At 37.5% G+C, this 12,399-nt stretch overlaps 1 protein-coding gene across 3 annotated transcripts in view; it reads left to right on the forward strand.

Annotated features, from left to right (window-relative positions):
- VWA8 (von Willebrand factor A domain containing 8) overlaps nucleotides 1-12,399 on the forward strand; it is a 459,390-nt gene that overhangs the window by 306,643 nt on the left and 140,348 nt on the right. For all 3 annotated transcript variants that reach the window (XM_053665428.1, XM_053665429.1, XM_053665427.1), the window contains 6 exons: nucleotides 4,438-4,548; nucleotides 5,517-5,581; nucleotides 6,000-6,125; nucleotides 7,145-7,254; nucleotides 7,880-8,034; nucleotides 10,649-10,841. In XM_053665428.1, the coding sequence (XP_053521403.1) occupies nucleotides 4,438-4,548; nucleotides 5,517-5,581; nucleotides 6,000-6,125; nucleotides 7,145-7,254; nucleotides 7,880-8,034; nucleotides 10,649-10,841 (760 nt within the window). The remainder of the gene's footprint in view (nucleotides 1-4,437; nucleotides 4,549-5,516; nucleotides 5,582-5,999; nucleotides 6,126-7,144; nucleotides 7,255-7,879; nucleotides 8,035-10,648; nucleotides 10,842-12,399) is intronic.

The following is a 12,399-nucleotide window of genomic DNA, read 5'->3' on the forward strand; positions in this document are numbered from 1 at the left end:
TTGTGGTCAGAGAAAATGCTTGGTATGATTTCAATTTCCTTGAATTTGTTGAGCCTCATTTTGTGTCCTATCATGTGGGCTCTCTTTGAAACTGTTCCTTGTGCATTTGAAAAGAATGTGTATTTAGCTTCTTTGGGATGAAGGGCTCTAAATATATTAGTTCCATCCAATTCATCTAGGGTGTTGTTTAATGCCGCAATATCTTTGTTGACATTTTGTTTGGAAGATCTGCCCATTTTTGACAGTGGGGTGTTAAAATCCCCTACTATAATTGTGTTGCTGTCAATATCTTTCTTGAAGTCCTCTAAGATTTTCTTTATATATTTGGGTGCTCCTATGTTGGGTGCATATATATTTACAATGTTAATGTCTTCTTGGTGGATTCTTCCCTTGAGTATTATGAAGTAACCTTCTGGGTCTCTCTTTATGGCCCTTTTTTTTTAAGTCTATTTTGTCAGATATGAGAATTGCTACCCCAGCTTTTTTTCCTTGTCCGTTTGCTTGGAAAATTTGTTTCCAGCCCTTCACTTTGAGTCTGTGATGGTCTTTTGTCCTGAGGTGGGTCTCTTGTAGGCAGCGTTTGTCTGGACCATGTTTTCTTATCCATTCAGCCATTCTATGTCCTTCGATTGGAGCACTTAATCCATTAACATTTAAGGTTATTATTGATAGACTTATTCATTGCCATTTTTGTACCTGTGTTCCTGTCTGTCTCTCCCTTTTCCTTCCTTTCCTTAAAGCAGTCCTTTTAGTATTTCTTGTAGAGCTGGTTTGGTGGAGGCGTATTCTTTTAGACTTCTTTTGTCTTGGAAGCTCTTTATTTGGCCTTCTATCTTGATTGAGAGCCTTGCTGGGTAAAGTAGCCTTGGTTGCAGGCCTCTGGTTCTCATTACTTGGGATATTTCTTGCCATTCTCTTCTTTCTTGGAGTGTTTCCACTGAGAAGTCAGTAGCTAACCTTATTGGGGCTCCCTTGTATGTTACTTCTTTTTTCTCCCTTGCTGCCTTTAAGATTCTCTGTTTGTCTTGGAATTTTACCATTTTAATGATGATGTGTCTTGGAGTGGGCCTCTTTGGGTCCCTCTTGATTGGGACTCTATGTGTTTCCTGGATTTGCATGACTTTTTTCTCTTATCAAATTAGGGAAATTTTCTATCATTACTTTTTCAAATAGGTTTTCTATCCCTTGTTCTTCTTCTTCTCCTTCTGGCATCCCTATTCAGATATTATTATGTTTCATATTTCCTGCATTTCTCTTAATCCCTCTTCATTTTTTCTGAGCCTCTTTTTCTTTTCTTGCTCTTTCTGGGAGTTTTTTTCTATTTTGTCCTCCAACTCGCTGATCCGATATTCCGTTTCATTGATCCTACTTTTGATTCTTTCTTCTGTGTTTTTCAGTGCAGAAATTGTATTCCTCATTTCCTCTTGGCCTTTGCCAATATTTCTATTTCCTTTTTCATGTTGATGTAGTTAGCGGTGAGTTCATTGTAGCTCCCCTGTAGTTTCAGGTAGCTTATTTTGAGCTGTTTTTATTTCCTGGTAACCAGTGCTTTGAATTCAATATCTGATAGTTGACTTGCCTCTATTTCATGTAACACTCTTTCTGAGACTTCATCCTTTGCTTTCATTTGGGGATTGTTTCTTTGTCTTCCCATTGTTTGTGAGGCTCTTCTTGTTAACCTCAGCTTCTAAAGTTGATCTGTTCTGACTCCCTGGGTTTATGGTGTGAACTTCTGTGGTAGAATACCTGTGAAATTCAGTGGTGCAGTCTCCTGCAGGTATCTTGATGTTCTCTGCTTTCACCTACTCCTTTGTGTGTGTGTGTGTGTGTGTGTGTTCAGTTGGTGGGGAGGCAAAATGGTTTATGACATTGAGAGAGCATTTTATGATATTTACAGTTACAGCCAGTAGGTAAGAGATAGAAGATCTTTAGGCTATATATAGTGTTAACCCCAATCTTCAACCCAACTTGCCACTTTTAAGGAAGAATGGACAAAAGATAAGTCTCTTGTTGGTGAGGGAAGGCTTGTGAGTTTGGTGTAGCAAGCAGTGAGGTTTCGGGCCGTTAGATTCTGAGGTAAAGTGAGAGCAAAGAAGAGTAAATAGGTGTAGTATGTGAGCAATAGAGTTAATCACTACAGCAATAGAATTCAGGAAGCTGTAAAGTGGGCTAAGATCCAGGAGATGTGTTGTGAAGTATTTACTTTTGTATAAAACAGCTATTATTTACAATAATATTAGAGCAACAATCATATGACAGACTCTATGTGATCTGTCTGAATAAGGGGTATAGAACTTTGGGTAGTGTGCTAAAGGAAAACAAGTCGCATGAAATATAGAAAATTAGCAATACACTATGGAAGAGAGAACAGGGGAAACCTGTCAAATGATACAATATAACCAGCCAAGGCTAAGAAGCCTATACAGAAAGAGGAGGAATACAAAGATACTATTAAAATATAAAAGAAGTGAGAGTAATGAAAAATAATACAAATATGCAGCAACTTGTGGTTTCTTTGCTGTAGCAAAGTGAAATTTGTCTCTCTGTCTCTATTGTAGGGATTCCCCCTCTTTGGGCCCCACTCTGGTATTTTCACAGTTCTGAGTTGTGTGTGTCTCTTGTGGGTAAAAGAAAACAAAGCAACAAACAAACAAAAGGCAGGAGAAGGGAGAAAAAAGCAGTAAGTTTGGGAAGAAAGAAAGAAGGACTAAAACAGAAAAAAAGAAAGCAAAGGAACAAAGCATTGAAAGATAAAGCAATAATAAAATTTTAAAACATAAGATTACTTTAAAAAAATGCTGAGTGAAATAGGCCAGGTGCTGAAAGACAAATACCATATGATCTCACCTTTAACAGGAAGCTAAACAACGAAACAAACAAGGAAGCAGAAAAAAAAAAAACAAAGACACTGAAATAGAGAGCAAGGGGATAGTGACCAGAGGGGAGAAGGAAGGGAAGTTAAGGGGAAAAAGGGGGAGGGATTTGGAGGAACAAATAGGAAGGACACAGGGACGAGAACCAACGGGGGTGGAAAAGGGAGGGAGGTGGGGAGCAAGGGGCGGAGGAGGCTAGGATGGGAAAAATAGACAAAAAAGTGTACTTGAAAAATAACTAAATAAAATTTAAAAAATAAAAATTAAATTAAAAAAAAACAACTTCTTTTGTTGGTTTCAAATTGTCCAAACCGGCTTTTCTGGTTGCAGCAGGACCTCTCTGTGGGCTGGGGGCAGAGACTCGCACGCATGCCAGTTATGCTGCCAGACCCGGGTGTGGGCACCTGCGCACCTGCCAGGCTGCCTTGGTCATGTAGGATCTGGCATGGTCCTTCCCAGTCCTCTGGCGGGACTCAAATGCTTCCGCCCCTCCTCTGGATCGCTGCCAGGCTGGGTGGGAAGCAAGCCAAACTGCCATCACAGGAGAGCACTGCAGTCCACTTTCCAAAAAACTTCCCCAGAAAGCCTGCCTCTCAGCCCGGCCCAATCCCCAGCCAGACCGGTGACGACAATGCGCCTCTCAGTTCTCCCAGGCTGGCACGACGGAGTCTGCAGTTGAACACGGCCCTTTGTCCTTTTTACCCTCTCTGTAAACTCAAGCAGACAGGTCTCTGCCTGGTGTTGTGTAGTTTTGCTTAGATGGGGAGGGAGGGGGCTGATGACCCGGCTCTCTCCCAAGGACCCTGCAGCAGGCCCAAGGCTCCCAAAGAGTCTACCGTAGGCCCGCCGGGTGCTGGGCTCCCGAGGAGTCCTCTGCGGCGGACGCACCCAGCGCTGGTCCTAGACCGATGCCCCTGGACCCCAACCGTGGCAGTGGCACCGGGGCGTCTCGCCGAGAGCACTGGCCACTGCCGCCGCCACTCTTGTCTTTACTTAGGTCCCTGAGACCCCACTGACCTGCCACTGTCTGTTCCTTCAGCATCCGTCACAATCTCTGGTCTCTTCATTTCATAAATGCTGGGGAACTGTTGGTGGATTGCACTGTTCCTCAGTAGATCTGCCAGGACTTTCTCTCAGGTGTACAGGAGCTGGAATCCGCTCTGTTCTACTCCGTCGCCATCTTCCCGGCCTCCCCCGAATTCTATGTCATTTTGATAAAAGTAAATGGACTTAAAAAAATTATTAATCTTCTTAATGTTATCATTACTATGTAATAAAACAGAATCATGGTTACACTATCCACGTTAAAAAGGGGATGGTTTTAAGAGAAAATCTTCCAAGAGAATACCTTCTATATCATATAATTAGAAATATCTCCATCAAACCATCTAATACTTTAAATTCTGGGTTAAGAAAACCATTTGTTTTCTTCATCTCAAGTGTTTCAATGTTGCCATCTCCCGTTTACTTTACCACTGTAACCTTTACTACCAGGTTGCCAAGAACCTTCTGCTTCAACAAAAAGGAACAAATCTTGAACTTTTCATCATTCCCTTTATTTCAGAGTAATGTCATCCTACTGTTGGACACCATTGGCCGAGCCCTTCGTCGACTCATCCTCCCTTTAGAAGAAGTTACGTCTAAGAGACCTTCCTGGTGGAACAAGGAAGAAGCTGTAAGGAATACCCGACTTGTCCAGCAAATTGTCAAGGATTTTCTATAGCTTTGTAACCATAAATGTGAATGCCTGCCCATCCCTTTTCAGTTTATTATAATACACCAGAGAATTATTTTGCACTTGTAGACTTTAACTTGCTACAAATAGACATAGATACACATATCATTAAATACCAATAACTTATTTTTGTATCTGTCATACTCACATGAAAACTTGTCATGACTGAATTCATAATAACAGAACATTTTGAGCTATTTGAGTATGATATTTGCAACCAATTTTTAGTCATGCAGCCACTTTTGTGCTTGTACAGCAACATTTATATCTGTATTCCAGATACTGCTTTATGTTTGGGATTTATATGATAAACCCAGGAGTACAACACCTGATTGCACCTACTAGATAAATAAAGTTTTTTAGTTATTAATGAAATTAAACTGGTAAGTGAACATTTTAGACCAATCCAAGGTAATCTATTCCACTATTCAGAAAAAGATAATGGATGTATAATAAGGATAGATTATGGATATACATAATATATTATATTAGGATATGTATAATGGATATATATACTCTGCTCTACAGGATAGCATACTTAGTTCTTAAAAAACCATGAAAAAAGAGATCTTTAAAATGTCATAAATATATCCAAATCAAAGTATTTCTTATTTATTTGTGTTATGGTGTAAATTCCACAGGGAATCATTGGATAGCATGTTCATTTCTAACCAGAATTGGGTATTATTTTTAACAATTCTAAAGATGTGTTAGTACATAATTCACAGTACATTTTGAAATATATTGTATTTAGTCTATTTTACCATAAGTCTTGGTGCAGATAAAGAGATAGCTTCTCTGAGAATTACTTTGTACATGTTGAAGAATTTTATTTAAGGCAAGGCAGGTAGAGAGACATGATGATCTGACATATTTAATGTGAATTTTTTGTTTTGTTTTGTTTTTAGGAAACTTATAAAATGTGTAAAGAATTTTCACACAAAAACTGGCTGGTATTCTACAAGGAAAAAGGGTAAGCTTTTGGTTGTAAAAGATTTAAACTGGTCCTTATTTTGCCCATTCTATTTTTTGTTTTAAATATATGTGTTTATTATTAAACTAATGTTACCAAATTTATAAATGCTTTATTGTAAAAACAATCATCTCACATTGTAAAACGTTGAAAAATAGACATAAGAACAAACAGTGCTCACACTTCCATACTTCAGGCATTACTGACATGGCAGCTTATCACTTTCCATTATTTCTTTGCATACCCTTACATAGCTTATACTTTTGTATGTGTTTGTTCAGTCAGCATTTTTCTGTTACCTCATCTTAAAAATATTCTTTTTAGGGTTGCATATATATTATGAAATGATAGCACCATGGCTGTTCAACCATTATCCTCACCACTTCCTTTCAGATATAGTTTTCTTCTCTTTTTTCAGGAACAACCTGACCGTGTTGGACGTGCTAGAAGGGCAAACTCATACCATCTCACTTCCCATCAACCTGAGGACAGTTTTTCTTGTAGCAGAGGACAAATGGCTTCTGGTGGAAAGCAATACGAATCAGTGGGTAGATCTACACAGTATCTCATGCCATGTGCTGTAGCTCCACCTTGTCAGTTATCCAGCATCCTTATTGTTCTGTCTTCCTGTGTCTGTCTTTTAAATTCCTGAATTTGGCAGTATCTCTATAGGTGAAAGTTAAAAGAAGTTGGGGGAGAAAATTAAAATACATTTTTATTCTATGATCCATATTTCTGTGGGATTTTTCTTATGAGCTCATTGAGAACTCACCACATTTTTGCCAAACTAAAGATACTTCAAAGTAGATTTTCAGTTTATCTTCAAAGGGCCACAGTCTGCTTCACAGAGCTGTTGCTTTTTAGTGACTTCGCAGAATCATTTCTTAGAAGTTACTTCTTCATCTTATCTTGCATGCTCTTACTTGGTTATGTTTGTGTTCCTGATGCTTTCTCCATTGGACTATGTGTACACTTCTTGATGAAAGGGACATTACGCGCTCTTGGCAAAAATAGGGTGCACCACAAATTTTGAGGCCCCCCCTTCATGCATTTTACCCACTAGCTAAATGCAGACTTTCCCTGTGAGTCTGCTGACAAGCAGAGGTGGCCTGCTGCAAAAGCTTTCTGGCTATTTCCACATTGCCATCTCAGGATTCCTACAAATAAGTAGGCCAAGGAGATGACCGTGGTGAAGGCTCCTGTTCCTCAGCTGGTCGTAATCAGAAGTCGGGCTCCCCCTTCCTGGCTCATCAGTGTCAGCAATAGCAGGCTCTACAATAATAAGAGTGTGTCTCATTACAGTTGTTTTTTCTTTTTTTGTTGTTGTTACAGCCCTTCCTCTTCTATAAAGTGTTGGATTTTTGTTTCACAATTATTACTGCATTGTGATTATTTACTGCTCCTTATACACGATGTTGAGAATAACAGTGAAACTCTGGAACTGCAAATTATACTCAAAATATAAAAAAAGGAGCTTTGGGGGGACGAGCTCCATTTTTATAGCCTGGCTGCATGATATTGGGAAAAGAAAAACTGTCACTTAGATGTTTGTTGCATTTACAGGAAATACCTTTTAACTAAGCCTACACATACCGAATCTGAAGATAGTGGGGTTTGCCAGTTGTATGTGTTGAACGAGGAGCCTCCCAGCACAGGGTTCGGAGTTAAGCAAGGTAAACTGTGTTCGCTTTTTTAGTGACTCTCTGGGTGCATGCTTATATGTGTACTGTCCTCCAGAATTGTTGAACAGCAGTAATACCAGCAGATGTTAAATTTATACAAAGAGAAAGATTAGTCACTACACTAGAAATAGTACATTAGAATCTAACATCTTTTAACTTCTGTCTTTGAATTTTTTTAACTGACAAGTGTTTTTATATACATTTAAGTTCCAAGTCTAATTTAAGATAGTATTTTTGTTTTGCATACACCATCAGGATTTCTAATTCATCAGAGTTTAGGGGAAGCAAATAGTACTTATGAATAAAATCTAAAACATACCATTGCAAACATGGGTTAGGTAAGTTTTATGTCTTTTCTGTAGGGTTCTATTAATGATAATATTTATTGTTAATAAAATTTCAAACTCTGTAAATACTTGAAATTATTTTGTGAAGATGCCTTGCTTATAAAAACTGAATTTTCTCAGATGAAAGGCCATGAATGTAATTGAAAATGTTTTCTCTTTTTTAACATGTGCTTTTCTGATTGAGTTGGTGATAATGAAACTTTGTAAAAATTAATTTAAGGAGCATTTTAGGGGCATATGGTATCTAATGTTTCTCTGACACTATTCAGAAACAGATTTCAGCCTACCTCATAGAATTTCAAGCGATCAGTTGTCATCGGAAAATCTGAGTTTGGCTGTGGGACAAAAGATCGCCTCTCCTAACCGAATTCTCTCAGATGAGAGCAGTTATGCTACAGTCATTGTTGGTTTCCCAGATCTCATGGTAAGCACCGTTTTTTAATATTATTGAATATAAATATTTCTTTCTCTTAATTTGTCTTATTTGATATAAAGCCTATTTGGGGAGATAATTAAAAATGGAATGAGTTCCTGATAAACATTTCAGATTAACATTCTTCTTTCCAAATCAATCATTAAAAATGTGTTTCACCTAAATCAGGGGTTTCAAACTCATTTTCACCAGGGGGCCACATCAGCCTCACAAAATAATTTTAGGACTATAGAAATATAACTACTCCTTAACTGTTAAGGAGTTGAAATTACATTCTGCCCTTTGAAGGCAACCGCTTTGAAGGCTGATGTGGCTCCTGGTGAAAATGAGTTTGACACCCCTGACCTAAATGGTTTCATGGCTTTTTAAAAATTACCCTTTAAAGTGTGATGCAGTTATATATTTAGTAAGGGAAAGCCAGTATCATCCATACATGGGCACTCACCTGCACATGCCTAACCTACTGACAGTGATTTCATATTGTGTTGACTTAATGTGTGCTCATATAATCTGTCAAGAGGAACAATTTGAGACTAATAACAAAATGCCTTCTAGAATTTTTAAAAGTGAAATATGTCAGGATCTCAGTATTGTAAATTAAAATTTTCAACATTGATAAACATCAATTCACTTTCTATTGAGTTTTGCTCTGATTTATCACAATATTGCAGCATCCAGATTATACTATAAATGCTGTTAATCTCAAGTTAATTTGCTTTTAGATGGACCCTTCTGCTGTTATTTGTTATTATCTGTAAAGAAGAGGCTGTTTGTAATTGGTTTCAGGTGAAAGTAGGCACAGTCTTCCCCTGATGGTAATGTGGACAAATGAAACAGAAAGGTCATTTCAGTCTAAGTCACCATCTAATAACCTTAGATGTAGCTCCATTTATTTTGGTTAAACATTTAATTGTCACAGTTTCCTTTGGAGCTTTTAGGTGGGATGATAGAATCATTTGAAGATAAAATGATCAGTTATGCTTGATACTATACCAGTCTCATGTACTTCAAAATGTTAATGTAATTAATGAATGATGAGTACTTCAGGGTAAACGACTTTTGAAATCCAAACCCAGTGGATAATGTGTGGCTTAGGACTTTGCCATATGTCTTCCTAACTATCAAGTAATATGTGAATGAAAATGAAACATGTTGTTGAAGTACAGTTTTTATAGCAGTCTTGGTTGAATGAAAGAGATGTTTAATATGCTTTCCACAATGCTTGCTGTTATTGGTGAATATTGGACTTATTTTTCTGAAGGTAGAATTATTTTAAAAATTGATGTTCTGATGGAAGAAATTAGTATAGAAGTATAATGTTGCTATAAAAAGTTTAGAAAGTAAAAACTGAATATAAGGCACTGTTGGTACTAACTCTGTGTAAATTCTTTGCGGCCTTGTCGGACTAGTGAACTTGTTAACTTGAAAGGTCCTCCATATTTAGTATGGTGCCCACCATACAGAAGATAATCAATGAATTTTTATTTAATGAACGATTAGAGTCAATTTAGGCAGACTTTCAGTGTTTTATGATGACAATAATATTTTTAGGCATTTTCAGAAGCACCTAAATTTTTATAAACATATTAAAGTTTCTTAACCCAATACCAAATATTAGCACATATCATCCTTGATAGTAAAAACATTAAAAGCATCCCTTTTAATATCAAGAATATGACAAGGTTACCCACTGTCACCATTTCTATTAAACATTGTACCAGGCATTTTAGGCATGATCCATTAAAAAACTGATCAATTAAATTTCATCAAAACTAAAAACTTAAACTCTCTGTAAAAGACACTATTAAGAGAAGGAAAAGACAGTCTGTGGACTGGGAGAAAATATTGGCAAATCACATTTTCAACAAAGGACTTGTATCAGGAATATATTAAGATTTCTCAAAATTCAAGAGTAAGAAAATCAATAATCCAATATTTCAAAAATGGACAATGTCCCAGTGTGATATGTAAGAGGTCAGAACTTGAGCAAGTGGAAGGAACATCTGTGGTGGGGGAGGGGTGAACACTGGTGATGGGAATTAAGTCCAGACAGGACGCAGATGGGGTGTTCCCATGAAGGGGAAGGTTGATGTGCTTTGTGGGAGCCCAATAAGGTGAAGAAGGTATCCATGTGTGAGCAGAGCCCAGTGTGGGCTATCAGGGCCTTATGGTAAGTAGACTTATCATGGTGATCATCTGGAAGGTATATAGGTGTTGAGTCACTGTGTTGTACACCTGAAACTAATATGATGGAGTATGTCAATTATACTTTAATTAAGAAAATACTATTAATGTTCTGTTCCTTATGCCAGACAGTGGGTGCATTAGGTGTTTGTTTTATTTTTAAATGATCTATATTGTTATATTCCATTTTTTATTTATAATTTATTTCAAGACAAAAATGTGTTATATATTCATGCTTGCCTGAAAATTATGATTATTGGTAAAGCAGCTCTCTCCTGTACCAAATTCAAAAAGTTTAAGGAATAATTTTATTTTATTTGTGAAAAGGAAGTTACTGCCAGTATCTGCTTATAGGGCTGCACTATGAAAATTATGGTGAATAGTACTTCTGGGCTTTAATATCTTTTTATTTTATTTTCAGTCACCCAGTGAAGTTTATTCTTGGAAAAGGCCATCATCTTTGCATAAGTCAAAGGTCACCGATACAGTATTCTATGGAGGAAAGAAGAGTGGAGCTCCAAAACAGAGCAACTGTGTGACTCTTGTAGATACTAATCAGATCGTCAGGATTTTGCCACCAGGAGAAGTCCCTCTAAAAGATATCTACCCAAAAGGTAAGAAACTTACCAGTTCCTAATCGACCAAGGTAGTTGAAGGGAGTTTGCTTTTGGTAGGGATATTTAATTTATAATTATCATTGTATATTTATAAGTGTAAATAATTACAATGAGTCTAATAGTTTTAAACACTTGTATGTACTCAGAAAGTTTTCACTCAGGTTCTCACACTTATGTAGCCATTACTGGTAGAACACATGCTCGTTTGCACTACAGTCCATACAATAACTTTATGTAGAATTTGTTGTTGAGGAGACTTCAAAATCACTAGAATATTAGACATAGAAAATGGGGTCTGGCTTTTGTTTTAAGCCAGCAATTTTCATCTGGTGCTCCACTGACTTCTTTTCCCTTATATTGTCAAATTAAAAAAATGACAACAGCCAACACAATAGTCACCCTGAATGAATGAATCAAAACTCTACCTATTTTTGTCAGATTAGCAAAAAAATGATATATGTTTCTGGAGTGCCACAGAAGTTTAGTAGTTAGTTTATGTGTGCCATGAGATGAAAACGGTGAAAAACACTGGCTTAAATTCTTGTGATGAAAGGCTAGAGATTTCAGCGACTGATTGACTTATTAATCCTCTCAAAAATCAATTTGTATTTATTACTACATGTGTTGTTTGGGGCTACAAATTATGCTCAGAGACTGAGCTTTCTTTGCCAGCAGTTTATTTAATACATGTTCACTGTAGGAATTTCATAAGCCAATAGAATACAGAATAATGTCTTTTAATAAGCCATAAAGAAATCATGTACTTCAGACCAATGATCAATTAATCACACTATTGTTTCAGGCAAGGAGAGGTGAAAGAAATAAAATCAAATTTAGTTGAGGTATACCTCTTCTTTGAGAGACCACATAACCAGCCTGGAGCACAATGCCAGACACCAGCACAAAAACAAAAGTCCCTTGTTGCTACAACAGGTTGTAGCAACATGCTCGTCTTGTAGCACAGCAGGCCATCTCCTCAGGCTGCTGCTGGTGTATGAGTTGCCTTTACCAGGGCAGGAGCTGATGCCCCAAAGTCTAGATCAGCAAACAGTCCTTTGATTTAAAATGATATCAAACCAATACACAACACTGCATAGCATATGTCAAGTCCTGTGCTGATCATTTTCTTTTTTTTTTTAAATAACCTGAATAGTTGTATATCTTTTTTTTTTAATTTTAAGATTTTATTTATTTATCTTTAGAGGGGAAGGGAAGGAGAGAGGGAGAGAAACATCAATGTATGGTTGCCTTTCGTGCATCCCCTGCTGGGAAGTGGCCTGCAGGGAACCTGCCTGCAACCCCGGTATGTGCCCTGACTGGGAATTGAACCGCGATTGTCTGGTTCGCAGGCCCGTGCTCAATCCACTGAGCTACACCAGCCAGGGCAGATCATTTTCTTTGTATATCATTTAATCTTCAAATCCCCATTTTATAGTTAATATACACTCTAATTTATATGCAGGGAAACAGAGAGGTAAAATAATTTGCTGAGGGTTACCCCAGAGCCCCATTTGCACCAAGGCCTTCCAGTCCCTAGCCCAGAGCTATTCTTACT

This window comes from Artibeus jamaicensis, unplaced genomic scaffold (assembly GCF_021234435.1).
Source record: "Artibeus jamaicensis isolate MK-2021 breed Jamaican fruit bat unplaced genomic scaffold, CSHL_Jam_final contig_414, whole genome shotgun sequence".
Lineage (NCBI taxonomy): Eukaryota > Metazoa > Chordata > Mammalia > Chiroptera > Phyllostomidae > Artibeus > Artibeus jamaicensis.